The 27,708-nt window shown below is 34.2% G+C and overlaps 7 protein-coding genes across 8 annotated transcripts; 4 read left to right on the forward strand and 3 right to left on the reverse strand.

The window, feature by feature from the left end:
* The first annotated feature begins 746 nt into the window (after positions 1-746).
* On the forward strand, positions 747-2,720 carry LOC136412859 (torsin-1A-like). Its single transcript, XM_066396060.1, has 5 exons — positions 747-1,062; positions 1,447-1,712; positions 1,766-2,069; positions 2,218-2,365; positions 2,419-2,720. Exons 1-5 carry the CDS (start codon positions 882-884, stop codon positions 2,564-2,566), a joined length of 1,047 nt encoding a protein of 348 aa, XP_066252157.1. The 5' UTR covers positions 747-881; the 3' UTR covers positions 2,567-2,720.
* Positions 2,721-5,514: 2,794 nt separating this feature from the next.
* On the reverse strand, positions 5,515-12,281 carry sigmar (Tumor necrosis factor alpha-induced protein 8-like protein sigmar). 2 transcript variants are annotated; one of them, XM_066396042.1, is made up of 5 exons: positions 11,975-12,281; positions 9,340-9,488; positions 7,266-7,420; positions 7,061-7,205; positions 5,515-7,002 (listed from the first exon to the last, which is right to left on the reverse strand). In XM_066396042.1, exons 2-5 carry the CDS (start codon positions 9,410-9,412, stop codon positions 6,734-6,736), a joined length of 642 nt encoding a protein of 213 aa, XP_066252139.1. In that variant the 5' UTR covers positions 9,413-9,488; positions 11,975-12,281; the 3' UTR covers positions 5,515-6,733. The 2 variants fall into 2 exon arrangements, with proteins under 2 accessions (XP_066252139.1, XP_066252140.1); XM_066396043.1 differs by lacking the exon at positions 11,975-12,281 and adding an exon at positions 8,888-8,969 and having other exon boundaries at positions 9,340-9,483.
* Positions 12,282-12,817: 536 nt separating this feature from the next.
* LOC136412863 (coiled-coil domain-containing protein 130 homolog) lies at positions 12,818-14,329 on the forward strand. The gene is made up of 3 exons (XM_066396065.1): positions 12,818-13,220; positions 13,459-13,719; positions 13,775-14,329. The coding sequence occupies exons 1-3, from the start codon at positions 12,909-12,911 to the stop codon at positions 14,300-14,302; spliced, it is 1,101 nt and encodes a 366-aa protein (XP_066252162.1). The 5' UTR covers positions 12,818-12,908; the 3' UTR covers positions 14,303-14,329.
* A 317-nt stretch (positions 14,330-14,646) lies between these two features.
* LOC136412916 (transmembrane protein 39A) lies at positions 14,647-17,260 on the forward strand. The gene is made up of 8 exons (XM_066396171.1): positions 14,647-15,008; positions 15,066-15,205; positions 15,256-15,354; positions 15,412-15,643; positions 16,045-16,222; positions 16,277-16,407; positions 16,461-16,673; positions 16,931-17,260. Exons 1-8 carry the CDS (start codon positions 14,739-14,741, stop codon positions 17,087-17,089), a joined length of 1,422 nt encoding a protein of 473 aa, XP_066252268.1. The 5' UTR covers positions 14,647-14,738; the 3' UTR covers positions 17,090-17,260.
* LOC136412917 (tubulin epsilon chain-like) lies at positions 17,116-19,369 on the reverse strand. Its single transcript, XM_066396173.1, has 8 exons — positions 19,300-19,369; positions 18,887-19,219; positions 18,650-18,830; positions 18,340-18,576; positions 18,155-18,286; positions 18,029-18,102; positions 17,541-17,797; positions 17,116-17,490 (listed from the first exon to the last, which is right to left on the reverse strand). Exons 1-8 carry the CDS (start codon positions 19,322-19,324, stop codon positions 17,344-17,346), a joined length of 1,386 nt encoding a protein of 461 aa, XP_066252270.1. The 5' UTR covers positions 19,325-19,369; the 3' UTR covers positions 17,116-17,343.
* A 285-nt stretch (positions 19,370-19,654) lies between these two features.
* Positions 19,655-21,846, forward strand: LOC136413060 (nuclear envelope integral membrane protein-like). The gene is made up of 8 exons (XM_066396410.1): positions 19,655-19,854; positions 19,954-20,081; positions 20,137-20,344; positions 20,401-20,567; positions 20,625-20,775; positions 20,829-21,018; positions 21,066-21,227; positions 21,346-21,846. Exons 1-8 carry the CDS (start codon positions 19,734-19,736, stop codon positions 21,479-21,481), a joined length of 1,263 nt encoding a protein of 420 aa, XP_066252507.1. The 5' UTR covers positions 19,655-19,733; the 3' UTR covers positions 21,482-21,846.
* Positions 21,847-22,237: 391 nt separating this feature from the next.
* Positions 22,238-24,232, reverse strand: ics (ras suppressor protein 1). Its single transcript, XM_066396411.1, has 7 exons — positions 23,990-24,232; positions 23,369-23,419; positions 23,074-23,313; positions 22,936-23,018; positions 22,800-22,881; positions 22,584-22,749; positions 22,238-22,528 (listed from the first exon to the last, which is right to left on the reverse strand). The coding sequence occupies exons 1-7, from the start codon at positions 24,138-24,140 to the stop codon at positions 22,444-22,446; spliced, it is 858 nt and encodes a 285-aa protein (XP_066252508.1). The 5' UTR covers positions 24,141-24,232; the 3' UTR covers positions 22,238-22,443.
* Between the last annotated feature and the right edge of the window lie 3,476 nt (positions 24,233-27,708).

Here is a 27,708-nt window from a genome sequence, read left to right on the forward strand (position 1 = left end):
GTGGAACTGCTGAGTTCGAGATGGGGATTGAACGGCTGGCAGTTGTGGTCTGTTATTAGGATAAATGAACTGGTTTAGATATTTTTATGTCAAGATTATGGAATCCCGAAAGTCATACGTTCGTGCTCAGAATATCTTAAATCATCATTTTCTAATCCAAATAGCATTAACATTGATGGAGCAGGTGCTTCTGTTTGATGGAAATCAACACTTCTATAACTAAAATGTTATGCTAAATTTGTGCAAATTATCAGTGGATCATTGAACTATAATAGAGGGGCAGGTGTATGGGAAGGAGCGATCTTACTTTCTACGAAATAACAATCTATGTAATTATTTTATAATAAGGGATAAAAGTTGGAATGAATTTGCCCTAATGCTCAATAATTTATATGGAGACATGTGAATAAAATTTGAATAGAACCCACATTATTATCGCTTTTTTTATCGTTTTTTTATAAGCGTTCTGAGATCAATCACTATACTCATCAAATCTCAATACTCCAAATATAGGTGAAAGAGTTTTTCAAGTTGGAGGAAGATTCATGTAGGTGGCGACATCTTCAAGGCTATCTCCAAGTTGGATACCTGCATTGACGAAGAAATCTGTCGTAGCAAAACCAAAATTGTGACGTGTTCCCGGAATGGCTTAGCGTATGTCATAGGTACTACTTTGTGAGGTTATGTTATCATGTTTTTAATTTTTCGGAAATATATTACAAGTTTATTTAATCATTGAAATCCTTAAAAATGAAAAAAGTACTGATTATATCTATTGAAATTTTTTCATGGTTTACAAGTAATAAACAGTTTAATAATCGGTAGTCTGTTGAGGGTATTTTTAAGCTGAAAACGAGATTTTTTAAGATTCAAAATTCATCATGCGAATACCGAAAGTTTTTCCTGTCCCTTTTGTGATATTTTACTTTATACACAGTGTTTGGACTTGGAATATGTGGGAGTTCAAACTTCCACAAATAAATATAAAGAGGGACAGTTACAATCCATGGTGTTACAACAATGAGTGCTGCAACAAAGATTGGATTGATTTCAGGAGAGCCCGTAAGTTTCTGACCCAGAATTTCTTAGATACTATAACTTCTATTATTACGTAATAATTATATGCATCACTTGATTCTTCTTCTTCACCCATAAATGAAATACCATATTACAAGCATTAAATTTGAGACATCCTGTATCAAAGTATCCTTGAAATAAAAGAGTTTTCACTAACCCATTGGATAATCCAGGATCTTATGAGTGGCAAATAGCATGAAACTAGTAATAATATGATTTTCAATTCTGTGTTCCCTGAAAAGCTAAATAATTCTCAACATGAGAATGTAATCTCCTGTGATAATCTTTGGGATTATTGGAAATTATTTTATTTTAAGCCATTGTTATAGAGAAATTTAAAAAAATTCCTAAAAGACTATATTTTTCAAGGACTCCAAGGGAACCTCTCCAAACATGTATTTGGTCAACCCCTTCTCGATACTGTAGTAAATGCCTTAGCTGCCCACTATAATCCACATTTCCCCTCCAGCAAAGCATTAACTCTTAGTTTCCATGGAATGACTGGAACAGGCAAAAATTATGTCTCTAAATTTATAGTAGACAGCATATATAAGAAAGGCTCTAAAAGCAAGTATGTACATCAATTCATTGGACGGATGCATTTTTCTGAAGAAAAGTATGTTGAGCAGTATAAGGTATGGCAATTTCATTTAAACTTAAATATAAGATTTTACTATTTTATCTTTAGGAAAATCTATATACATGGCTAAAAGGAAATATAAGTGACTGCCCACAGCAGATTTTCATATTTGATGAAGTGGATAAAATGGTGCCAGATGTTTTAAACTATATAAAACCTATGATGGACCATAGAGATGATGTAGATGGGGTAAATTACTCCAAAGCAGTATTCATTTTTTTATCAAATACAGGGGCAAATATTATTAATGAACACTACCATGATTTATATTTTAAAGAAGGAAAAGTTCGAGAGGAAATGAAAATGTCTGATTTTGAAGCTTTTATTGAAAAAGTAGCTTTTAATGAGCAAGGTTGGTTTAGCAGTTAGTTTAACAATGGGTATTTTATTAATGTGGCCAGGAGAATATTGTCCCCATTAGAAGGGGTGTTTGATTTTATATTAAGGATGTTAAAGAATATCTATTCATGGCTTTTATAATATTTTATTGTTAATTTCAGGTGGATTCAATAATGCTGACTTGATAAACTTCAATTTAATTGATCACTATATTCCATTTCTGCCTTTGGAGGAGAAACATGTGATTTGGTGTATAAAAACTGAATTTATGCTTAGGAGCGTTGGCAACCCAAAACAAGAGCATGTGAAGTAAGTTGCGATTAAATACAATTTATTAAATATTTTATTTTTTATTTTCACAGAGAAATATTGAAAGATGTCAAATGGGGACCTGAAGAAACTAAAGTGTTTTCCACAACGGGCTGTCGACGACTGGGACAAAAAGTAGCCGTTCTGGTCGATAAACACTACCAGCATATTGCGTTTAATGATGAAAAAAACGAACTATAGTGTTAGTAGGTACTTAAGAATATGATTCACAAAGTTGCCTATCAGCATAAACTTTTACAATTTTTTTTATTGATGCATTCTCATAATTACATAACATTTTATTTATCATGTAAATATAATAAGGAAAAAATGTGATTGACTTTTTTGGTTGCAAAATATTCGTGCACAGAGACATATAATAATTTAATTCTAATTTTGTATAAATTGTAAATTAATTTATTATCATGTGTTTTCTCCAATTTACTCTAGTAAAAATATAAGCATACAATTTCCTATAAGTCAAACCTCTTTATTATGATAAGCTGTTCCTTTCAGTTCTTACATATCTCAGTTTAACTTTGTTTATTGGTCTTCATAGGTTAATAGGTTTCTTTGACAGTTCCTAGTTGGCACAGTCCTTGTTAAGGAATCCCAACTATTTTTATTTTTGTAATAACAGAAAAGCGATTAATTACTTCACTTTTAGCAAACAGATCAGTATTTTCAACTATGGTAGCAATAGAGTTACTATAATTATCATGCAAACGGTTCACTTGGATTATGTTAAATAGCAATTTATCACGAAGTCTGGGAGGATATGATTGGTGGAGATTTGTCCTACAGATCTTGCGATCTAAAAGCTTCATGGAATAACGATTCCAAACAATATCCAGAGCCAACGCAAAGTTGATTTTAGTTTGTTGATTGTAGCTGGAATAATAGTTCAACTATACCTTCTATAATTGGTAAGTTTACTATACTAATCAAGAACAATTTCCTGTGCAAACATACTCTTCTCCAAAGTATCAAAAAATAGAATGCAATTATTTTATTTTTTTCCACAATGAATTGAATATATTTGTATTTCCAACTCTGCAAAAGTTGAGTCTCATGGCTTAGTGAAAGTTAACATTTTCTTATTGCAAGTTGCATAAACATTACCACATTCACCTCGAAAATTCTCACAATTTTGCCTAAAAATAAATACAAACATGCAATAGTAAAAGGAGATAAAAGGTTCCTTAATAATTCAAATGAAACTTGAACTCTTATTACTTTTATTGGTTCGAATTATAATAGGTACTATATAAAAACATAAACGGGTCCAACATAAAAAACTACGAATTTTCTTAGAAAAAACACCCTGTATACGTTTAACATAATCTAGGAAAAACTTATTTTATTAATAATTTTTTTCATTATGATTAATCATAACAAAGTGGCAAGCATATATATAGTATGTGCTGACTAATAGATGTACGGTGTCCTTTTAGTCTGGAAAAATACCTTATCGCTTTTAGTACATGCTGTAAGATGACAAAAGAGGTATGACTTAAATTTTTTGGTTTGGTATACAGAGAGGTTCAAGAAAATGTAAGTGTGGTCTAAACAGTTTTCAGTTGTTTACACTGTATTTATCCCACAAAATAAGCTGTTTGAAAATGGGGCTTCTCTTTTGAGAAATGAAATATATTTCCATCAGTTTAGAATTTAACAAGTTGGCACGTAAAGGAATTTTACCCTGTATGTAGTAATTGATGTTCAAGGCTTTAAAGCAATAAAATGAGTCTTTGCCGATTCAAGCCTCAAATATCTTAATTTATTTTGGTCGACAGTTATTGTCAATTTTGTACGATCATCTTTTTCTTTAAATTTTAATGTTTTTTTAAATAATTTAGCAACAGTGCAATAAACTGAAAAAATAATTATGTCACTGTATACTAAAAAATCATTTAGAATTATTTACCTTTTGTTGTCCTACAAGTTCTATGTATAACTTTTTCTAACACTGTACCAAAAGCAAATATGGAATTTTTCCACACTAAAAAACCACTCTGTGTACATAATGTTTTTATTTACATTAAAACGGATGCACCTTTTTCTATACAAACTTATGTGCAAAAATATTTAACTTTTATATTTTTTATTGAAAAATATTCATCTTCTAACAAAGAGATATGTTATCATTTTCTAAATCAAAAGGCCATAAGAACTAGAAACACCCCATATAAAATGTCATACAATACAGAGTCCTCCTTGTTCCTGTTAGTCCTCATTATGCTCGAACTACTTCGATTTTACAACACTTAAGACATATAATACCTACACATTTAACCAAGCCTAATATCAAACATGTAAAATCATTTTGTTCGGCAAACTGTCTTTTATTCGTATTGCTCCACACAACATTACGTTAACATCAAAAGCTAACTTTATTCTGACATATATCTAACAGGTCTCTTGTACCCGATGTTTGGCCAGAACCACGTCGGGTTTGCTTATAGATACACATTTGGTGACATGACACTTTAGGTACTTTTTCATTTTTATGAAAAAAAAACAATATTTTTGGCATTCTGAGGACATTGTCTAACGAAATAAATGTGGGTCTTGTTCATCTTTTCATTTTTTTTCATTTTTTCAACACTTACCTGTTTTACAGGATCGTGGAGCGAAAAGGGGTGCTGGGTGGGGCAGCTAAAACGGGGTTTTAATGTGTTTTTAGGGTAGTTCAGGTTAGTTTTAATGTATTTTTAGAAGTTTTCCAAAGGGTGACATCACTTGTATTAAATATTTTTTTTGCGCAGGGGATACGCTAATAAGATAAGATAAGGAAAGGTAAAGTAAGTATAATGGACGAATGGCAATAAATAAAGGTTTCACACAAAAATATTTAATACAAGTGATGTCACCCTTTGGCAAACTTCTAAAAATACATCAAAACTAACCTGAACTACCCTAAAAACACATCAAACCCCCGTTTTAGTTGCCCCACCCAGCATCCCTTTTCGCTCCACGGTCCCGTAAAATAGGTAAGTGTTAAAAAAATGAAGATATGAACAAGACCCACATTTATTTCGTTAGACAATGTCCTCAGAATGCCAAAAATTTTATTGTTTTTTTTTTTCATAAAAATGAAAAAGTACCTAAAGTGTCATGGATCCACTCATTTATGTAGATAGATACTAAATTGGTTCCTTGTTTTGGAGATACACAGAGAGCGTCAAATATGTTGTTAACACATTTATAAGAAGTTACGAATAAGACGTAGAGGGACCACTTGAATAAAAATTTAAAATGGACAGATATTAACTTGGTTCTTTGCTAAAAGTTCACAAAAAAGTTGCTAGAAAAATCGCGGTGATCTCAAGATGTTTGCAGCTCTAACCGTGATCTTCATTGACATTAGGGCAAGATTTTATGAACACCTTATTTAGCAGTATGTCTTTTTGAACATAACTGATAAACCTGAAGCTTCGAGCATCAGGTCTCTCAATTCTAATAGTCTAAAATATCACTATAAAAGAGAGAAAGTGCAGATATCAAAAGTGAAAAACGAAAGGAGTATAATCCGTAGCATGTTTTCCGAGTGTAGTGCTTAAAGCTTATCTAATATCATTCTGCACAGGGTTTAGAGAATTACGCCTGTAAAATATAGCATGCTTATTGATAGGTTGATTAGTGCTATACACTGTTCTATTGCTACTAGTTTCATCAAAGAGTACTTACTAGTTTGCCTTCCATTGTTACAATGGGAATATTTGCTAATAAAACATATAAAACATGAGACTAGAAAACTATCCAAAATCCTGTAACATGTATAAAACATACTTTTTGGCGAATATAAATAATATGACTAAACGGACCAGACTTCCTAGTTATTAATATAGTAAATATATTTAAATGATCACACAAAAGCTATTATAGAATCGAAGATTTCTATACCACGAGGCGAAAAATGGAATGGTGCGATTATTCGTGTGGGTTTAACATAAAACGTTCATATAAGAGTATGCTCCAATTATTGTTGATATTGCGGACGTTTAAATGACATTATCCTGCATATAAGGAAGAATGTAATAATAGGATTTTTACTGAAGGAAAAGCCTACTAAACAACAAGGGCGGAAAATAATAAATACAATTGCTCAAAACTGCATTTCTTAAATAAGTTACAAAACGTTGGCATTGTCCACCAACAAATTTATACTTCTTTCTTGGATGAGATGGACAGCATACTACATCAATTCAAAATCACTGCCTAACTAGAGCTTGAAAAACCTTTTCAAAAATCCCCAAAACGATTTTCATAACTATACTTTCCTTGCCGTCCTACACAGTAGGCATCTACTAATCTTGTACAGCTCTTTATATGAATCTAAACACCCACAAATCACAAAACAGCCCTTCATAGATCTCCATTGTCAATCGCCTTATTGAGATCACTTACGACCCTTCCCAGCGCCTCTCTGTACTCGCTGTTCCTCTTAAAAATCGAGTCCAAGAAATTTTCATTGGTAAAAAATGCGAAGACACTTTCGACCCTGTTTAGCGACTTGTCGGTCAGATGTTTGCTGATGATTGATTGCAGAATTCTTTGGGAGTCGGATAAGGCTTTGACCAGATAATTGCGGTCGTAGCTGAAGTCCACTTCGTAGAAGGAAATTATCGTCATTCCTAGTGATAAAAGATTGTTATGTTGGTGTTTAAGTCAAGAATATATCGTAAATCTTACCGGCCATTCGGAATTTGTTTTTGAACTTTTCGGCAAGTTTCATGTCCTCCTCGGTGAGTAGATTATTTCTGTGCAAGACCCCTAGTTTGATGACCACTTTGATGATGTTTTTAATCAGTTTTTCGGATTCTTTCTTGTTATTTGACTGAAAATATTATCTTGTTAAATTGTTCAAAATTGAACGCAAACTTCGTTAGGTACTTACGTATTGCTTGGCCAGCCGATATAAATTATCCAGGAGTGAGGAGGTAACGTCGTCAATAAAAACTTTGGCGATATTCTTGCCCGCCATCCGGCTCAGTATTTTCTTCTGAGCTCTGAGCCCTATGTCTCGGGCCTTAAACGTGCTTTCCGTCATGACTGCAAAATGCACTATTGAGTAAACTCAAATGTGACTGAACCATGAAATTCTTGATGATTCAAAAATAGTACAAATAATACTATCAGCACCTGTTAGTTGCCTTTACATTACACGATAAGATTGTGATGTATGTTATCTTATGATATTTAGCTAGTCAATGTCTTTGAATGACTAATAGGTCAAGTAGCACAACATGTCTAACGAAGTTGTAAAATTTAAATGCATAAAGTGTTACTGAAAATAAATATTTATTTTAAAATCCACAAACATGCGTTTATGCGGAGGCGTTGTGTAATTTCCGGATGAGACCGACCTAAATGTGCGAAGATATCTTTGTTGTACAGGGCGTCCTGGGGTTTATGGTCAGTGTTTCAGGAATGGTCAGAAAAAATAATTTTAAAGTGGTTGCTCTTATATACATAAGTCCTAATCTTCTTCATTTCTGAGTTACAGGGTGGTCAAATTTTGAAAAAAAAAATTGTTTTCATTTCTTTTACTGCCGAACGGTCAAAGCGTTTCAAACCAAATTCGATGGGCAGCATGATCTCGTAAAGTGTCACTGAACTGAAGAATTTCTGCTACTCTAGGAGATTAGACCGATCGCAGTACTGCTTCAAGTGCAGAGGGAAGGATACAAATAGGTAGAACAATGCTGCTTGTGCAACACAAAGGGGCACAGGACAGGAAAGGGGAGGTGCGAGATATTTAAGATGACCCTCTCAACGACGAGGAGAAAAATACGAAAAAAGTTAGTTACACGAGAACTGAACTAGGGAAAGCAACTCATGGAGACACAACATATGGAAGACATGGGTATTAGAAATACAAACTCAAAAAAAGGTTAGTTCAGGTTAGCGTCGGAGATATGGATATTGAGTATCGTTTATTCAATAAAAAACAAATGGCTATTTAGAAAAAAACGAAATTGAGCGTCACCAGGGGATGGAACATTTAATTACATATCGATTGTGCCCCTTGATATTTCTTCGCACCTCGGTGATATCTCATAAATTTGATTTTGGTGATGTACTAATGGCTGATTGCCTTTGGGGTCTAAACATAACTTATGTATATATCACAGATATTATAAAAATTTAGTTTAAGACGTTTCGGAAGATCGAAATTCAAAAATTGAAAAATAAAATTGTAATTTTTGTAAATGTTATCCTCCTGTAAGTTGTAAACTAAAAAATATATTATCTATGTTTGATAACAAATCCACCTGAAAATGCCTTTTTTTAACCCCCCAGTCGCTCCTGAATCATAAACCCTGGAGCACCTTTATACAGGGTGGTCCTAACGCGGTCGGTCAAATAAAGAAAAGTTGCAAAATTTAGTAGTAAGCTAATATTCGACAAAGGTGTTGCCAAATCTCATCTTATTTACGAAACATTGAGGAAAATAAAATGGTGTCAATACGCGTGAATTATACAAACAAACAGATACATAAGTAAATAAACACTCACCAGGCTGCTTCATTGAAAATTCTTTGATTCTGGAAAGCTACAGGAGAAAACGACGAGTGCACTCTGATAAGCAAACAAAATTCTAAAAATTAAAATAAATAAAATGAGCCACCTAAATAAATAATATAGAAAAAAAATCCTGGGAAGTCTTTCAGGGGGAACTAATATATCGGAATTTTTTTCACCCCAATAAAGAGCTGTTTGCCAAGCTGACCTTAACTCCTCATAAAAACACCCTCTTTGCGAGAAACAAATTCCTCAGCGTACCCGTTTGCCCATTGAAATTCCGCATAAATTTCGTTGCACTTCAACGCTTATATTCCGTGTTTTTCATGCGAAAATTTATTCCATAATCTACGTATTTTTGCTAGCGCGGTATTCACTGCTAAATTACTTCCTTCAACTCCTCCAGCCATGAAATTACATAAATATTTATAAAAAAAAGGACTTACAAAGACAATTCGAACATTCAGTGGCGACATACTGGTAAACCAGCCAACACTCCACTTCCACGATCCTCGACATGTTGCTTAAAAAGGGCTTTAGCTGATATGGCAGTGAAGATTCTATTTCTGGACCTTCCGTTTTGTGTGCAGACGACCTGGTAAAAAGAGTTATAAATGTCAGTGTTATATCAAGCAGCAGAGAAACTGTATAGAGTGTAGTAAGACAATAAAACCACGTAATTAACGAGTAGGTTCGTTAAAACGCTTCCGTTTTAAGATTTAATGGCTATGCAAAACGAGATATTTTAAAGTTGAATTCATTCAGTTTCACTCTCTTTTTCATTAGGACTATAGTTTCATAATATGTTATTATTCCTGGTTAAAGGAAATTCTTGACGTATTGGTGAATAAAATTGATATTTATACAAGAAATCTTGGTAATGACGGGAGATAAAAAATACGTATAAAGCACTCTCGATGTGTTTTTTAAAGACAAGTCTAGTGAAGTAATAAAAAACTTTCATCGCAATTGGCTTTCAATCTAGAAGCAAATATTCGGTCTTAGCCATTGTCGATAGACCTTCGCCATTTAGTTATTAAGTTAGTAATACAAATATAGTTGTTACTTTATTCGGACACTTTTTTGGAAAATTATAATGATGCTACTTTAGTTACTGATGTCCTATATAAACATCGAAGTTTGTCCACCTTGCTCGTACCTTCACCAATTTGTCAAAAATTTTCTTTGGCCAGGAATAATAATAACACATATTATGAAACTGTAGTCCTAATAAAAAAGAGAGTGAAACTAGATTAATTAGACTTTAAAAATTTCGTTATTCTCTATCACCTATAGTTACCGAGATTTCCCTTACAAACATCTAGTTTGGCCCACCCTACATATTATCACAGGATCTTTACGTTTAAATATTAAAATACTTATCAAACGCTCGCATGTAAATTTTCCCTTAGAGGCGGGAAAATTTACGTTCCCTAGACACGTGTCTATTTCCCCTTATTTCAATGATTAAAATATCCAGGCAATTTTCCCTCTTTGTGCGTGATTATCACGAAAAGACGGACGTTTATAACTAAACGCAAATTTTAATGGGATTTGCAGTAGGTACTAGACACGGCATCAAACAAGCAAATTTCCGCTTTGGTAGCTCGAAGGTTAATCTTGTTAAAATCTATATCGCGATTGCTTCAAAGCCCTTCAAACTAATGCATATTTTGCCGATAGTCAGCAGACCAGTTAACGTGATTGGAGGCTAAAAATACGTGTAGGCACATTATAGCCGAAAAGCTTTGCAAATTCGATGACCTATAATGATGCAATATTATTATTACTTCATGTTTGCTTGCATGCACCTATACTTTTTTCGAATCCTCTTGCAATAGCGTCTTGTAGTGCGCCTCATTAGTTATGAGTCAGAGTCGGATCATCGCGGAATTATCAACATTTTTGCCATACTTCAGAAAAGGGAGAACTCTCAGTATAAATACATTCATCGATAATAAAAACCATTTGGATTTAGTCTCTAACCCAAGAAAGCTGGATTAGGGTCCCGAGGGATACATCAGGTTGTAATAGGTTTTTGTGTCCCATAGGAAATATAATTTTCCAGTCACAACGTCAGCAGTTTTAAAAAATCTGATCCCCTATTCAGGTCAATAAATTTATTAGTTCAAACTTGAATGGCGAAATTAGTATTAAGTGCTCTTGATTGGGTTTAAATTGCGGTGAACAATAGAGCATTGAGAGAGTAATTTGCAGCTTCGATCTGAGACTGTTTTCGCTTAAGGAATTCTTAGGTGAAGTTTTATCCTTATTCTAGGATCACGAGATAAGAATATGGTCCGGTCCTGGTGTGGCACGCGACATAAGAAACCCGATAACGGAAACCGTTAAAGGAACTACATAGACTGCCTTCACCTGGTCTGGTATTCGGCAGATGGTCGGTATTTTCTGGGGGGTTTATGAAGGAAACTTGGCGGTTGCATAAATTTATCTAAATAAAATTTATGTGGTGCTTTGGTAATGTGCTAAAACAGAATGACAAATTAAGGAACGGGGTCAGCAATTAGCGAAGAGACACCCTGTACAAGCCAATAACCGTCGCCGGTACGGTTGTTTCGTGTCTTGTACAAGGTAGGTCCATACGAGAAATATTTAAACATGGTAGGATATCACATTCCTTTAGAGGTCACAGGCACGGGGGCAAGCATATAACGCCTCTCAAAAGTGAAGAGGCGAACATGTATTGTGATCTCATCTTTTACTCATTCAGCAAGTTAGAAATGCTTAAGGTCAATGTAAATCAGTTTGGAAAGTGTTGTCATTTACATGAAGTGAGTCTATTTTTACTATTCTAATTGGTGTGATGGGTGGATTAAAGACATAGCTACTGCAGAGAAAATCCCATAGAATACCTATGGATAAAAGCGTTGGACAACTAAGCTGTCACCTTAACCTGAAGATTTGATTTTCCATTACTCAAAATGGAATTAGTCATACGATTATTGTATCTCATAGATTCACAGAAAGCTCAAGAATGATTAATTAAATAGTATACTAAATCCTATCCCACATGACTCATGACCACAATTAACATTATATTAATTCAACTAATCCTTCTACTCACCAATTGACCAAAACAAATCCCAGTTGCTATGACAACGCAGAAGAAAACATGAAAAATCGACGGAAGGAGGGAGCTATAGAATTTTCAAAAGATACAATTTTTGGCGATGAACGGGGTTTAGGGCTGTCGCGTTATGGCAACTAATTGCGTGTATACGGAATGAAATCACTAATTTTAAAAAATACGGGGCACACAGAAGAAGCGAAATTAACGCCTTCCTTCGATCGACGGCACTCACAAACCAGCGAAAAACCGATTGCATGAAGAAGTAATAGGAGGGGACACGAATTTCAATGCGCTTGCTTTCACTGCCTGAAAATATCCCGCCACCAATTTTGAAGTTATGGGGAAAATTAGAGGAAATAGGCAACCAAAAATACATCTAATTTACGTCCGTAATAACTCCTAAGGAAATTATGATGGCGTCACTCAGATGCACAGCATTAAAATGAACCGCGAATCCAATCCCCGATAAAAGGAAGAAAACTGTACAGATATCGTTACTAGGAACTTAGAAATAATGCTTTTATTTTCAACATTTCAACTGGAAAATAATTTTAGTAAATAGGAATCCTAATGTGATCTAATTTCTGTACCTGAATGAATGATATGGACAATACAGATATTTCCTGGAAAACAATAAACTATAATAAAATTTTATTATATGTATTTATTTAAGATTACCTTACCTTTGAGCAAGCTTTAAAGAACACAATTAATTAAAAGTAATCTCAATGATGTCAATGCATTTCATTAAATTTTTTGACTTTACTTTTCAACGTCAAAACAAAACATTAACCTTAATCTCTAAATCTGTTTTTTATTACGATTTATTTGGGAAAACGAATTTTTGCAATTTTTGGCTTTTACTCACATTCTTTGAACCAATTTTCTTACTAATAAATACTCTAACAACCGAGAAGTCCCACCATGGGTGAACGTAAAGGAACCAACAAATACTACCCCCCGGATTATGACCCAAAATTCGGGGGGCTCAACAAGTTCTTGGGCACCCATGCCCTTAGGGAAAGAGCACGGAAAATCGACAAGGGCATTATAATTATCCGCTTTGAAATGCCATATAATATATGGTGTGATGGCTGTAAGAACCATATCGGAATGGGAGTGAGGTACAATTCAGAAAAAACTAAAGTTGGCATGTATTACACTACTCCAGTGTATGAGTTTAAGATGAAATGTCACTTATGTGATAACCATTTTGTTATTCGAGCTGATCCAGCAGTAAGTATCTAATGTGAAATGGTATGATACTGTGGGGCTAATTAAAAAGCATATATCACAAAGTAGTAATGAATGTATTAGTATGTCTAGGGGAAGATGAAAAGGGTTAAAAGCTATTTTGATTTGAATCATGATTTAAATTAAACATAATTAACTGATTTCAATTCTTCCAACCATGCATTCTTTTCAGTTAGCAGAGTAGAGTAATAGTTGTGTGATAATTTTTTTATGTACTTAGAACTTTGACTATATAATAATCTCTGGGGCTCGAAGACAAGAGAACCGTTGGGATCCTACACAAAATGGCCAGGTAGTGCCTGAAACGAAAGAGGTTCAAAAAAGACTATTTGATGACCAAATGTACAAACTGGAACATGGAGTTGAGGATAAAAACACAATGGAATCAGCAAAGCCCAGATTAATCAAGCTATTTAATAGAAATGAAGATGAATGGGCTGATTGTTATACTGCCAACCAAAAACTTAGGGCAGACTTTAGGGCAAGTTTTTATATTATTTAGTCTCTAATATTTCCATGAATGGAAATTATTTTAGAAGCAAAACTATGAAATTAAAAAACTGAAGAACATTGATACAGCACTCTTGAAGAAATCAAACCTAGAGATACCATTATTGGAGGAGCGGGATGAAGACAAAAAATTGGCCAAGCTATTGTCAATGAAACCAATGAGAAGTGGAGAAGAAAATTCTGAGTTTAGACGTAAAAATCTACTGTTACAAAGCTCATTGCCCACAAGTAATTTTAATAGAAAAAAAGAAGAAACAGCAGTTAAATTGTTGAATGGGACAAAACTCAACTTAGGAATTGTAAAAAAGAAGGACAGTGGCAGTTTCACCCACCCAGTAATTAAAATGAAGGGTTTAGAAGGGTCTGAAGGTGTTCATAAAGAAGAAATTCCCCAAGAAGTTTCAATGTTAAGTAAAAGAAAATTTGAGTCAAATGAAAACATGGGAGCAGTTAAGAGAAAAGATGGACCTGATGCTGAAGATTCTGGAATAAGTGAACCCAAACGGACCTCATTAGTTGGAGATTATGGATCAAGTAATAGTGATTCTGATTAGGCTTGTGATAGTTTTTCATATGAATGTGTTTTTTCAATAATAATTAATTTTTATTTATTCGTAAGAAGAAATATATGAATATAAATCTATTTTCACCTGTACCAAATTTTATTATGAAACTTACACTTGAAAGTAGACTAATAGATTTCACTTTCAAAATTTTTGTGATATGCTAAAGAAATAGTAGTTACAGACAGTTGTTGATTCTTGTAACGAAGGAAAGAAAATACGATAACCCTACGTGAAATGAGACATATTGCTCCAACTTTGATATAAATTCGCCAAATAAGGACAGATATGGAATGAAACGTTTGACCTTGAATTTTATGCAGGTTATGTAATTTTAGATTAAAAATTTCATGTTTGGGATATTCTTGTTAAAAATCTGCTAAAATCTCAATAATTTTCAAATAAATCTGAAAATAAAACTAATAAAATGCCTTCAGGTGGACGTAGGCTCTCAAGAACAGGCCGAGCATCATCTCACATTGATTCTGGAAGTGCCTCTCGAGGAGTTCCACTCATACCTACTTTAGAGCCGCCAAATTTGCCTAAACATTTCCCTTTTCCGAATTCCCCGATGGACAGTGATCTCTTTTTTGATTTCCTTATGGTCGTGTATGCCACAATAGGAGCGGGATTGCAATTCTTGTACCTGTACCGTTCAGTATGGTGGTTGCCAACAAGTTACACTAAAACCACAATGGTAAATTAGTCTCATAATTGAGCTCACTGTGTCACCATACCATACCAACCATTTCAGAATTTTTACCTCATAGATCCGAATTTAGTTATTTTAATTGTGGTAATTTTTTTGAGACGACTGTACTATCAGGGAGGCTGTAAACTGATCTCAAGGGTCTATTCTAATAAGACACAGGAAGACCTCAGTTGCTTCTCCAGGTAATAATTAATTAAATGGATACAATTTTCTTTAATGTCTTGGTCTATAGATCAACATTACTGATGTTTTATGCCACCGTAGTAGGAACTCTTGCAATGATAGTTTTAGGAAACAGAGGAAAAATGGATATAGTCTATCTGCTCTACCCGTAAATATTTAATAATTTGGTTTTTCCCCCAAACACTTTAAAAACCATTTATTTTAGAATCACACTATATATTCCAATTTTTGGATTTAAAATACAGCCATTTTTTGAAATATCAAATTGGTGCTCAAATGGAATCCTTCCTATACATGCATGCTCTTCAAACCCAGCAGAAATCCGTAAGGAGTGTGAGCACCTAAAGTCTAATTTCTTGGATAGACTAAGACAAGTTTTCTTCACTGCTGCTATGAATGCTTATTATGGCAGTTTTATTCCTTGCTGTTTTTCACAGGTACAATTATTACTTCATTTAAATCAATTTGTTTTTGCTTTTTTTTATTTCCATTAGTAATTCATATTTTTATGGGGTGATATCATTAAATAGTATTAAGAATTAAGAAGAAATTAATCTTTTTAAATTTAGTTACCACTATGGTGCCCTATATATGTAACTATGACCCAATAACGCACATTGGAAGTATTTTGTCGCAAAGCAATAAAAAAAATATAAATCTATTGTATTTCTGATTGTAACTCCTGTTTCCAAGATAGCAACAGTGGGCACATTTAAATAAAACAATGGTCTGTTAAATTGTATATTATATATAAGTATTACATATGAAGGGTACATGGGTCTTGAACTCCAACTTCAAAAGGTTATTCATTAAGTGTTTTATTATTTAATAATTTTAGCCAGAGTTAGTTTATGATCGATGGTGGAACATTGAACACGGTGCTTTTATTTTTGCGGGAAGCATGGTCTTTTCATTTGCTCATATGATTCCTTTGAGATATTGCGACACTTTGCATCGAGCAGTTTTACATTCTGGTACCTGGAAAAAAGTTGACAATGAATGGAATGTTGCCCTAGGTTGCATAAATTAAGCATTTAATGATTTACTTTTTTAACTGCATTATGTTATAGTGGTCCATGAGTGGAGGGATGATGTTCTCTGGCCTGGGGGTGCCTTAGTTAAATACAATAAGTCTATGTGGAGAGCCATGGGTGATTGCAACTGTATTATTCCTGGGGATACAGCTCTTACATGGGGACATGTAAGTCCTTTTCTACGTTATTTGCACTTTTTACTAACTTAAAACAAATATAGCAACTTTTCATCTTACCATCATATCCCCTAAGTCTGGCAGCAGGTTTTCAAATCACAGTAATTCTCTATCAACTGTACAATGTGTTTTGCGCAATTTATTGGTACAGAATTGCAGCTTTGGCGATCATGTGCTTCTTCAATTACTACTCTTTTTACAAACTAGTGAGAGACTCTCTGGTCAGCTACAGGATGTACAAACAAAGTGAAGAAAGCGTAAGTATGTGCCATAAGGGGGTAAAAACTTTCATAATTTGTATTGGATTGTAAAGGCGCGCCCACATATGCGGTATTTGATGAATTGCAAATAACAAACATTTTGCAAAGACTAACTAGTATAGATGGGCCAAATCGAAGAGCCCAGCATAAATATTTTCTTGATTGCTTGCTATTCCGGAATCGCCGAATGTCGAAATTGTGTGTGCGCTTTCAAGTAAAATATTCTCAGTGTGAATAATAATTCTTTTGCCAAGGACGGCGACAAAGACACTCAACCAGGTTTGCACGGAGAACCAGGAATACATAACAGTGCCAGACCCCATAATAAAAATCGAAAATACAAGACTGAAGAATCTCATGTTAGTCCACAGGAACGGATAAGCCAAGAAGCACAACATACTGATGAAAGATGACGATCTGATTTAGACTCATCGTCGACTACTTCTAGCTATTTTATTTACATTATTTTACCTACAGTTTGTATTGTAGTTATGGCTGTGATTTATCATGTGAGCAGGGACACACCTTTTGACGTATTTGAGTTTACAACTTGAAATAAGTAGGATTGTGTTTTATCTTTTTGATGTTATGTATCCGTCTGTATAAGTCTATTTAAGGATCTCAATATTCTCAATATAGAATAATACATTATTGAAAAGTTTTATTTCTAAAATGGTTTCAATCGTGGAACGTTCATCGGTTTAATATTCTCTAACTCTCTATACTTCTCTACAGCACTTTCCAAACTTTCTTTGCATTCTTCAAAAAAATTTAAATCAAAATTCTGGACTTTACAATAGTGGTGTATATGAGCCTAAAACAATCTGAATATATCAAGACCTTTCACCATGATTAAACTCTCACCTGTTTTTTGTATAGACTGCAATATTGAGAATGAATTCGTCTAAATAAATCTCCCATACCGGTAGTATTAAACAGAGAAAATAGAGTTGCTTTCTCACCGTTGGGAGGCACATTGCATAAACCAAATTTAATTGCCTTTTGCGACCAAGGAGTAAATTTGGCTTTAGCTTGTAATTTAGTAACATGCCTTTGAAGATCGGAGATTGTATAATCACCTCTTCCCATTAAAGTTGAAGCCAGCAGTAGAGAGGACGGACCTGAGATTGAATTTCTTTATTCCTGGAAAAAGCCTGCTTCTTCTTAGGGGTTACTCACTGAAGACATTTTGCATCCCAGGAGAAGCAGATGCCCTATTTGTTATCACATTTTCTTATTATATCTTTATATAAGTATATATGTATATGTAATGTTTTTTCAGGTTAAGACATTTTTATCCCAAATATCGATCAGTGAGTAACCTTTAACTTTTTATAACTTACTTTACTTACTTAAAGGGTCAACTTTAATTAATTGATTTGCCCTATGGCAGGATGCCAGAAACAATTCTTCTTTAAGGCGGTTGCTAAAATTATTCAACTGTTTGGACAAAGAGCTGACTTTTGTTACCAACTCACCTAACTGCATTTTCATTACAAGTTAAAATGTGATTAAAACCGCTAGTAAGGAAGTTGATTTTGGGAAATGGCACCATATTGGTGTTGATTTCATTCATATCAAAATTTAAGTTGCCAGGAAACCGAGATCCACTAACAAATGCTGTTTTTACCTTTATGAAAATCATAATTCCTGAAAGACTTACCTAGTTAGATGTAATAACATATCAACAACACTGCTATTCATTCCGTCAGTGGGATGAAACTGGCCTTCATATTTTGCACTGGTTTTAAGTTTCTTTAGTGCTATATCTAAAAGACATCTATTTTCAACTGGAAATACACAAGTGGCATTTTCTAGCAACTGTTGTGTGGCAAGGGCATTATTGTAAGGGCTTGTTATGACATCTTCAGTTCCTGTGGCATATACGCTGGACACAAATCTAGAATTATAGAAATCCTTTATATAGTTTGATATGTGGGCAGTAATTGCAACTTTAATAAGTTTTTTAATACCTTTCAACTTTTGGATAAAACTCAGATAACATTCTTAATACATAAGTTCCCAGCCCTGAACCAGTTCCACCTCCTGTGGAAAACAGCATTAAAAATCCATGTAAACTATCACACTTCTCAACACAATGCCGCAAACAGTTTAATATTTTGTCTTGGTACTGAGGGCCATGTTCACAAAAACCTTAAAAAGTCATGACACCTATACGATACTTCTTTGTCTTACTTATGTATGCATACCCTCAGCCCAATTGTTGCCTGATCCTGGAAAATTTGTTACCAAATATTTGTCATCAAATAATCCTCTATAAGCCCCAGTTTTATATCTTGCCACAACCCTTTCCTCCATATCTATACAAATAGCTCGTGCCTTTACTTTATTATTCAAGAGTTCTTGAAGATCAAGAAAAGCATGGTGATGATTAGAATTTGGGACATGGAAAAATGAATTTAAAGAGTCTTGGACTGGGGTGGTTTTAATTTGAGGTCTCTTACTTTGATTAAGTAACACTTCATATTCTTTTAGTATTTTTGGCCATAAACTAGAACCAATTTGATTTCCACATTGGCCAACTGGAAGAAAGAATAGAACGTGACTTTAAATCATGTTAAAGTTTCTTATGAAAGGCAATCCAGGGCTTCATTTCACTTACCTTGTACAACTATAAACTCGCTCATATTGGAAGTTTGATGGTACCATGCAGTATTTAAATGCTAAGAAATATATTAATTTAATCTCAGTCTTAGATTTACTTGAAATCACAGTTATTTTTATTAATTTTAAGAAATATAATTTAAATTTTATAAAAGTTCATAACCACAATCAACAACAAATAAAAAGTATTTAAAATTGACATTAACGACGAACTAAAAATCTTAATGAATTCATTTTAGATATTTTCAAATATAAAGTGGTGTATATCGAGTATGAGCATCCATAATCCCTATTGTTATTAACGTCGAACTGTGTGACAATTGACAAAACCTTAACCTCAAATTAATCGGTTGAAAAACCGAAAATTCTTAATAGAAAATTTGAAATAATTTGGAAGTATCTAAAATTGAAAAGTTTTTATAAATAAATATCATGCTTAAATCCAGAAATCCTGGATATACAACAGAAATGAATTCGCTCTTAACTATAATTCTATGCCTTTATATTACATTGGGTCAAAGCGGTGCTGCTTCAACCATATCTAGTAATGCTGGTAAGTAAGCAATAAATCAAAAATTATATTTTTCCAAATCATAAAATACTTACATAGCTAATTATGTGCCTATTATCACCCCCATATGTTGAATTTTAGTGTATTACCTAGAGCAAAATGAATCCCACAATTTTAAGCCTGAAACTAAGTATAGTCCTAGAGAGTTGCAAATATTTTGCTACCAAGGAAAGCCAAAATATATTATACACATATGGCAGAGTGTCCTTGTAAGGCCCTAAAACTGTAACTCTGTAATTTATTTTTAGAAACTCATAATTTTAGTTAAAAATTGTTCATCCGTCAGATGATTATAATCAATTTGATGGGGCTACTCCAGAAGAAGTCCAGCAGGAGTATCATGACAAAAGTTATAGTTGGTCAGTAAATTTATTTTCAACAAAGTCAAAAAATATAAAACTAAACCCATTCAACATGAGTTGTATTGGCATTGAGAGCAGAGATCAGTACACAATATACCTTCAAGTAATTGGTGAGTTTATTCTCTTTAAACAGTAGATAATAATGATTGCTGTTGTTTTATTTTAGCAATTGATTTATGGAAAGTTTTGACATTAGTTATGGGACTTATTCTGTTTCTCAGTGCCTCAACTTTAAGCTGTAATTCTTTATTTCACTACATTTGTGGTATTTCTCTAGGGGTTGGTGCCTCTTTTTTAATTGTAATTTATTTTATCAGTAAATTGTTTCCAAGGGTAAGATGATTAATGATTCAAATATTTCCCTATATAACATATGCATCACAATTTTAGAAAACACTTATGTATGGTGTAATAGGGGCTGGATCCACTATAGCGATATACTTCTTGCAACTGATTTGGGATAACATGAAGATCATAATGTCCACTTATAAGGTCTATGTTATTTGGTACACAATGACTACTGCATCTATCAGTTTTATTTGTAAGGAATGTTTTTGAACACAGAATATCAAGTCTTAAACATGCCTATTATAGTGTGTTATCGATGGGGTCCAGTGGAAAACCCAAAAACTGTTAATCTGATTAAATGGACTTTGCAATTAATGGGCTTAGTGGCCATATTTCTTAGCAGCCAATACCAAGAGGTAGCCATGGCTCAAGTAATTTTAGTGGTGATTTTTACATATTTGCCAAGTAGCTGGAAAATGGCACCAAGCCGATATTGGTAAGTTTGGGAGTTGCCAAAAGAAGTGTATTTAAGTAGAATTAAAGGAAAAGGAGGTTCCCACCTAAAATAAAGCCTCTTACAAATGATGAGTATTATGAGCAAGGAGTTAGAGAAACTTCAAAGGCTTTGAGGGAGTTACGGGAGTATTGTTCAAGTCCCAAGTGTAATCAGTGGAAAACTGCTATGAAGATTAAAGATGTGAAAAGGTAAGTTATGTTGAAATGTCTTTATTCCAATAAAAAAACATTGCTAAATATAAAATTGTAACTCTATTTTGATCTAGAAAAACGGGAACTTTAATATGATGTTTTTTAAAATCATTAGGTTTGCATCATTTGTAGAAGGCAACTCACATCTGTCTGATGATGAAATCCTGGAATATGAAACCTCCATCCATGGTGATTTGACTGACGATAGTGATGAGAGGGACAGTGACATCTCTGATGATGAAAACTGCTAACCCATTGTTGCTATATCTTGTTCACATTAAAAATTATAATTGTAATGTGTGATGTGTAATATTCTTGGAAGAATCCTAGCATTATAAGAGTGAGCTTCAAGACTGAAATTTGACTATCAAAAATCAGTAATAATGGTGACTGTTGTCAATTAACTTATTAGTAAGTGCGTTCAAAATATTTAAATAATAAGAGTTTTTTAAAGAAACAAAAAAGTAATTTTTAATGTATATGTGAACTGTAGATGGTCTTGTGTTTGCCAAGGAACAACTCAATTTCACTAGTAATTAATGATTTCTTTGTAAAAAATATGTGATAATAAATCTTCATAGTTTACATCGGTTTTATGCCGTGACAAATCTCCGCAAATAAAGAAATTGTTGGACTAAAAGAAAAATAATTATTGTTATAATTATTCTTTAAATCGAACTGTAGCTGCGGAAGGGCTAATGCCCAGTATTGTAGGTTCTGGTATAACAAGTCATAAGTTTAAATTGGTGGTTTTCTTTTAGGGAACCACTGCACGGAATCTGTAATTTATAGATTCGAATAGATTCAATTTCAGAGGACAGATATTAAACGACATTGTGGAACAAGAAATTATTCTTTTTGAAGTTAGAAAGTTGGTATATCTGTGATATAAAAATGCATATTTTTATATTGCGGAATCTATCCTTTAATAGCAGTTTTGAGTAAATACTTTCCAATTTCCAGTCCTCCCCTACTATTATTAAAACCATTAATAATAAAAGACTAGCTAAATTTAAATTAATATATGTCTATACCTTTAAGTAGTAGGTTTTAACTCAGTGTAAAAATTAAAAAATATATGGCAGTATTAACATCAATAAATACACTCACTAAGGCACATGCCTACAAGTAGTAGTTTTAGTAGATATTTTTCTTTACTATTTACTTTTTCGATACATTTTAACTCGAACAGAATTTTAAAAAATCCATAACTTCAACGAATTCTCGAAACTTTCTTTTCCTTGTCCACACACTTTGGTGGTATTGCAGGTTTGTTCGTCAAATACCGATTATAAGTGCTGAAGTAACAAAATATTTAAATGGTATATATTTTCATCAGTTTCAGTAACTTACATTCGGTAAGTTTCGCTTTTTAGATAGTCCTGCAAATGGCTAATGCCCAATTGCAGCTGATCGGCAATGGGTTGAACCCACTCATTTCCTTCAAATCTGAAAGCAGCTTTATTTGAGGTCATGTCCAAGTTCCCTAGTTCCGGAGGGATGGTTGTCAAGCGATTTCCTGCAAGCAGAAAATTGCATTTTCCTTGAATTTTTTGCCTCGCTCTGTACCTTGGACATGAAGCTCTCTAAGCCTGGTTAATTCCCCAATTTCTTTGGGCAGCGCTACCAAATCGTTTTCCCTTAAACCAAGCTAAAAGAATGCTTTTCAATATACAGAATTACAATATGACAATACCCCCTTTACAATTTCTAAATTCTTCAGATTTTTTATGTCTGAAGGCAGTGTTTCAAAGTCGTTGTCCCCCAAATATAACGCTCTTAGAGTCTCTAGAAAATGATTTCTGATTAATTTAAATTTTGGTGTTGCAGAAAATTGCGTTACCCATCATAAAAAAGTTTCCAGGCAGTGCATCGTCCTTTAAATTGTTGTAAGTGAGATCTAATATTTCAAGAACTGGAAAGGCACCGAAACCTCTCGGCAAATTGTAGAGCCTGTTTATGGAGAGGTTCAATATCCGCAGTTTCGGCAGTGACGAAAGAGACAATGGCAGTTCTTCTATTTGGTTGTTGGCCAGATTAAGAATTTCAAGATTGGTAAGATTGGCTAAACCAGGCGGAACCACTATTGAGAATTTTTTTTATAAAATAAATGTTGAATTAATGGTTAAGATGCTTACCTCTGATTCTGTTGTGACTCAGGGTAATTCGAGTGACATAGTCCATATTCACTGGAAAGAAAAAACGATGGGTATTTAGGTACTATAATGTCCATTTTATGCGAGAAATTAAGTAGCGCTCAAGCTCATTGTAGTGTTAACACACTAATTACTTTTAAATGTTTTAAATTTTGAACTTTTCTTGAGTAGAGTGTGAGCTTTTTAATGACCTAGTTTTATATACAGGGTGTTTTATAAGCTAACTTTCTAAATTTAAGACGATATTTCTTGGATCAAAATAAGAAAAAAACGTTTCTACACAAGAAGCGGGGGAAATGAAGCGATTCCAGACATATGTTTATAAGCAATTTTTTTCTTATCTCGATAAAAAAAAATCTCCTCAAACGCTTAAATGCGCCGTATGTTTAGTAAACATTTTTTGCATAATATAGGCCGAAAGGTGTATATCTGGTTGCCTATCTTCAGAAACCGTCATAGCTCTAGATACGCAACGCAATATAAAATATAAACACTGCAGCGCAGTCATCTGTTTCGGTATGAGATCACCGTCGAACGACATCGCCAAACAAGATACCAAATTAGGTAAAAACAAGATTTTTATTCATCTTAACGAAGACTTACGTAGCCCTGGCATCTCCTCGATGGTCGACACGCCCTTATCAAACAAATCCAGCTCGGGATTTTTAATTTCCCTGGCCTCCTCGATCACTTTTTTCGCCTTCGACATTTTCGCGTTGTGAGGTAAACACGAAACTGAAGGCGCGGCGTCCATGTTGGCAGGAGCGCGTGCCCAATGCGAGGCTGTTTTTAAAAATTCAAACCAAATGGCGGGATAAGGCTGACGTAACTGCCGTAGTCGGTCGGCGGACTGGTTTCGAATGAGCCAGTTTTTCGTGATTTTTCTGTGGGCAGACAAGGAGAAAAGACCAGTTTCAGGGGTTGTCGGTTTATGTTGGATAGATGCCAACTTTTTTTGTACCGTGGAATATTGCTAAACACCTGAAACACTCATCTGCAGGAATTGCGGAAAAAGTGGATTTCACAAATTTATGCATGAAAGCTGGACCGATCATCCTTTGAGTTTTACGGAAATATGACTGCCCTGAATTTCTCTATTTTAATCGGAAATTTCTATAGCTATAGCTGTCTTTGGCAGCCTTGGACCGGTCATGAAGCCTAAATGAAGATCTGTGTCTGGTTACAAAATGGCGGCGCCTGACGCGATTTTCGTAACAAAATGGCACCGTGTGCTTCAAGGTTACTGTTAATACGTTATCTGCGGCTTACAATTATAGCCTTTGATAATTATCCATGCATCAATAGTATTCTAGTTTTATACAGAGTGTTCTGAAATTAGTGCGCAATAATTTAACTGCGTATTTTACGTCGAAATACGTGACAAAATGTTCATATGAACGTAAGGCGGAAGACGCTTCGTTACCCAAATACAGGGTGTTCAAGGTAAAAATATTATTTTGGTTTTTTCTACAACAGGGCTACGAAATTGTTCTGCAAGTGTTTTACTTAAAAATAGGTCCCCGAAGAGCAATTTTTTTTTTTTTATAGCATGTCGGGGTAGAGTATATAATTCGCAATTTGTTATTTTCGCTAGTAGCTTCCCTCCAATGGTTCGGACAGGGCCAAATCCATTAGAAGGCGGGACCAAACAATTTAAGGTAATTAGGGACGCATTGCATCGAAAAGGTTTCACAGCTTCGTGTTAGCGCTGGTGACTGTATTGCTAATGGACGGGCCAAAGTCCAAAGGCCAAGTCCATCAATAAGTCAAATACCTACAGCCAGACCCATATTGCCTTTTATCCCTGGCGACTTAGGTGATTCGGTTCCGGGGGACGTCACACCGCAAAGCAGTTAATAAAGCTTGTGTTTCCTTATGCGTTCGTTATTATACATATTTATTATTATTATCATCTTTTTTTTCTCTTTAATTTTGTTTTATTTATTTTTTTTTATAAAGTAGCTTTAAGGGTCTTCCTTCAAGTCAAAACACTAGTAGGAAGTCTAATAGTTTTCTTCTGATGAAGATGCTACACATTATCGACGAAAAAGATTTTTTTTCCATTCTTCAAGACCCGAAACTCAACATTTTCTAACTAGTCGGTCAACATTGCCTTCCTCGTATTAAATACTAGAGATATGCAAAATTAAAATTCATCATACTTTAGGTCACACTTTGAAGGTGCTCTCACGTATCATTATAAATCTATGACACACGTACACCTATATTTAAAATTATTCTGTATTCTGTTGTATGTCGATGGTGATGCTGTCATACGAATTCATCATGTATTAATCAAATGATTTTAATATTTCTTAACTTTTTCCAATTTACAGACGTGAATATGAACGTAAAGGTGGCTTTGTTAGTGACTTTTATTGCCTTTGTAAAACATTTATTTCAATGAAATTGGCGCTTTGGACCAGTGATTGGAATCAACCCAACTAAGACCGCCATTAGAAATCGAGCATATAGAAGGAAGTGTAAGTTGGTAGTGACACAACGAAGACGTTAAAAAATCTTCAAAAGCAGAAAATTCTAAATCATTTCTCGCTGAACTTTATCTCGAACCATAAATAATAGTTTCACATTCAAACTGAATTAAAAGCAGTAAAGATAGGAACAGAAAGTAAATTTCGGCAATTGTGACCTACTGTTGGTTTAAGATAAATGTAGACAACCCACTGTGCACTACCATATATTCTTATAGACATTGTTGCCAATTCTCGATAGATTATTTCCTAAATCAAAACGAAGACATTGTTAGTTAATAAACATTATCCAGCTTTGACCTGAAATGTGGACTTTGGTGTTTAATTTGAATTCGGAAAAAACTTGTTAGGATGAAGTACACCAAAATGGAACCAAAATCTGTATACCTATCTGTACCAAAATTACCTTCATAGTTTGCATACAATACACAGGGCGTTCGCTTGTTGGAAGTGCTACTATGGAAAGTTCTGATACGGAAAAAACATGATAGTAAGTATTTTTTAGAGATAGAAGTGACGGAAATCGTTGGAGAATAAAGATTAAGAGGAATAAGTAATATGAACAATTAGGGAAGATAAAAGAGTATGAGATAAAGAATGAACACTCGAGCACGCAAAAGATAAAGATTGCGAGTCACAACAATGAAAATTTAGGCAAAAAATGGAATATGGCGAAGGGTGTAGGTACGCCCTTGATATTAAATTTTTTAATTGGAACTTTTTGAATCGAATATTCACTTAACTGTTAGAGGACAAAAGCTTCTATCTAACAACAATTGCAGGTTTTTATTGTATTTAAGCAAACAAAATTATCTTTATCGTGTGAGCCTATCGTCTCACTCCTGCAGTTTACTGCCTCTAGCCGATCTTCCCCGGGGCTCAGTGGAAACGCAATTTTATGCCCATCAGTCCGCATTAGCATTATTCATTCAAGTGTTCACTTACATAATCAAATCGTTCAAAAAAAAAACGATTTTATCAACCGCCTTTGAATCTTGTTATTGGATTTGCATGTATGGATACCTGCAGAGATACACACAAAAAGGAAATGTTTGTGTCATAATACTGCTGGCTAATGTATGTGAAACCTGACCAATCGCGATTTTAAAAATCCCACACACATTTGCCTGTTTACATTTGCAGAGCAAATCTGCGACTTTATCCCAATTAACATATTTGGATATACCATAGAAAACAGCCTTCGGCACTTCTGAAGTGTGGGCGTTTGTACCTGACCATTATAATGATAATGTCGGCTTCGCTGCATTTGATGTCCGAATGGCAAGCAATCCCCATTACTCATTCAACAGAAAATTATATAAAGCAGTATGGGCAATCAAAACGTGAACGTTTTATTTATTAATGTCAGAGCGGATTTCCATATGTGGGGAGTTTTAAAGGCACTGATTCCAAAAATGCCGAGAGTAAAGAGATAAAATGAGTGGGTAAATATTTGGAAAGCACGCTAATACTGCTAATAACCTCGGAAAATTTCATAAAACAGACATAACTTTGTAATTCGCGCCATATGTTCTTAAGTTAACCCATTCAAGCATCCGCTCTCTCTTACGAAACCCGCGTCGCCATTGATTAAAAGACACCTATAGTGACGTCAGGCGTGGGCGCCGTCTTCAAAGAGCTCGCCCATGCACCCAGGTTCAGCGGCAGCACCTCGACGCCTTCATATGGACATTTGAAAAACTTTTCTTCTGGCATAGACGTCCGTGCGCTTTTTTTAACTAAAAAAAATCTATTTTAATAATTCCGGTGTGAAGCTGAAAAGGCATGTTCCGAGGGGGCTTCGCTCTTGTGTCAGTTTTCATGGACGAT

Source organism: Euwallacea similis, chromosome 13 (genome assembly GCF_039881205.1).
Source record: "Euwallacea similis isolate ESF13 chromosome 13, ESF131.1, whole genome shotgun sequence".
NCBI classification, from domain to species: domain Eukaryota; kingdom Metazoa; phylum Arthropoda; class Insecta; order Coleoptera; family Curculionidae; genus Euwallacea; species Euwallacea similis.

Excerpts from the sequence above, each read along its gene's own strand:
- LOC136412917 (XM_066396173.1), bottom strand. The coding sequence starts at position 19,324 with ATGAGCGAGTTTATAGTTGTACAAG. Across the intron at positions 18,577-18,649 it reads TTTTATCCAAAAGTTGAAAG|ATTTGTGTCCAGCGTATATG; the intron begins GTATTAAAAAAC and ends CTATAATTCTAG. Across the intron at positions 17,798-18,028 it reads AATTAAAGTTGACCCTTTAA|GTCCGTCCTCTCTACTGCTG; the intron begins GTAAGTAAAGTA and ends ATTCAATCTCAG.
- sigmar (XM_066396042.1), bottom strand. The coding sequence starts at position 9,412 with ATGTCGAGGATCGTGGAAGTGGAGTGTTGGCTGGTTTACCAGTATGTC. Across the intron at positions 7,421-9,339 it reads TGAATGTTCGAATTGTCTTT|TCATGACGGAAAGCACGTTT; the intron begins GTAAGTCCTTTT and ends TGCATTTTGCAG. Across the intron at positions 7,003-7,060 it reads AAACAAATTCCGAATGGCCG|GAATGACGATAATTTCCTTC; the intron begins GTAAGATTTACG and ends TTTTATCACTAG.
- LOC136412916 (XM_066396171.1), top strand. The coding sequence starts at position 14,739 with ATGCCTTCAGGTGGACGTAGGCTCTCAAGAACAGGCCGAGCATCATCT. Across the intron at positions 15,355-15,411 it reads ATAGTCTATCTGCTCTACCC|AATCACACTATATATTCCAA; the intron begins GTAAATATTTAA and ends CATTTATTTTAG. Across the intron at positions 16,674-16,930 it reads ACAAACAAAGTGAAGAAAGC|GACGGCGACAAAGACACTCA; the intron begins GTAAGTATGTGC and ends TCTTTTGCCAAG.
- LOC136412859 (XM_066396060.1), top strand. The coding sequence starts at position 882 with ATGCGAATACCGAAAGTTTTTCCTGTCCCTTTTGTGATATTTTACTTT. Across the intron at positions 1,063-1,446 it reads GATTGATTTCAGGAGAGCCC|GACTCCAAGGGAACCTCTCC; the intron begins GTAAGTTTCTGA and ends ATATTTTTCAAG. Across the intron at positions 2,070-2,217 it reads AGTAGCTTTTAATGAGCAAG|GTGGATTCAATAATGCTGAC; the intron begins GTTGGTTTAGCA and ends TGTTAATTTCAG.
- LOC136412863 (XM_066396065.1), top strand. The coding sequence starts at position 12,909 with ATGGGTGAACGTAAAGGAACCAACAAATACTACCCCCCGGATTATGAC. Across the intron at positions 13,221-13,458 it reads TTATTCGAGCTGATCCAGCA|AACTTTGACTATATAATAAT; the intron begins GTAAGTATCTAA and ends TTATGTACTTAG. Across the intron at positions 13,720-13,774 it reads AACTTAGGGCAGACTTTAGG|AAGCAAAACTATGAAATTAA; the intron begins GCAAGTTTTTAT and ends AAATTATTTTAG.
- LOC136413060 (XM_066396410.1), top strand. The coding sequence starts at position 19,734 with ATGCTTAAATCCAGAAATCCTGGATATACAACAGAAATGAATTCGCTC. Across the intron at positions 19,855-19,953 it reads AACCATATCTAGTAATGCTG|TGTATTACCTAGAGCAAAAT; the intron begins GTAAGTAAGCAA and ends GTTGAATTTTAG. Across the intron at positions 20,345-20,400 it reads AATATACCTTCAAGTAATTG|CAATTGATTTATGGAAAGTT; the intron begins GTGAGTTTATTC and ends GTTTTATTTTAG.
- ics (XM_066396411.1), bottom strand. The coding sequence starts at position 24,140 with ATGGACGCCGCGCCTTCAGTTTCGTGTTTACCTCACAACGCGAAAATG. Across the intron at positions 23,314-23,368 it reads GAGTCACAACAGAATCAGAG|TGGTTCCGCCTGGTTTAGCC; the intron begins GTAAGCATCTTA and ends AATTCTCAATAG. Across the intron at positions 22,882-22,935 it reads ATCTGAAGAATTTAGAAATT|CTTGGTTTAAGGGAAAACGA; the intron begins GTAAAGGGGGTA and ends GCATTCTTTTAG.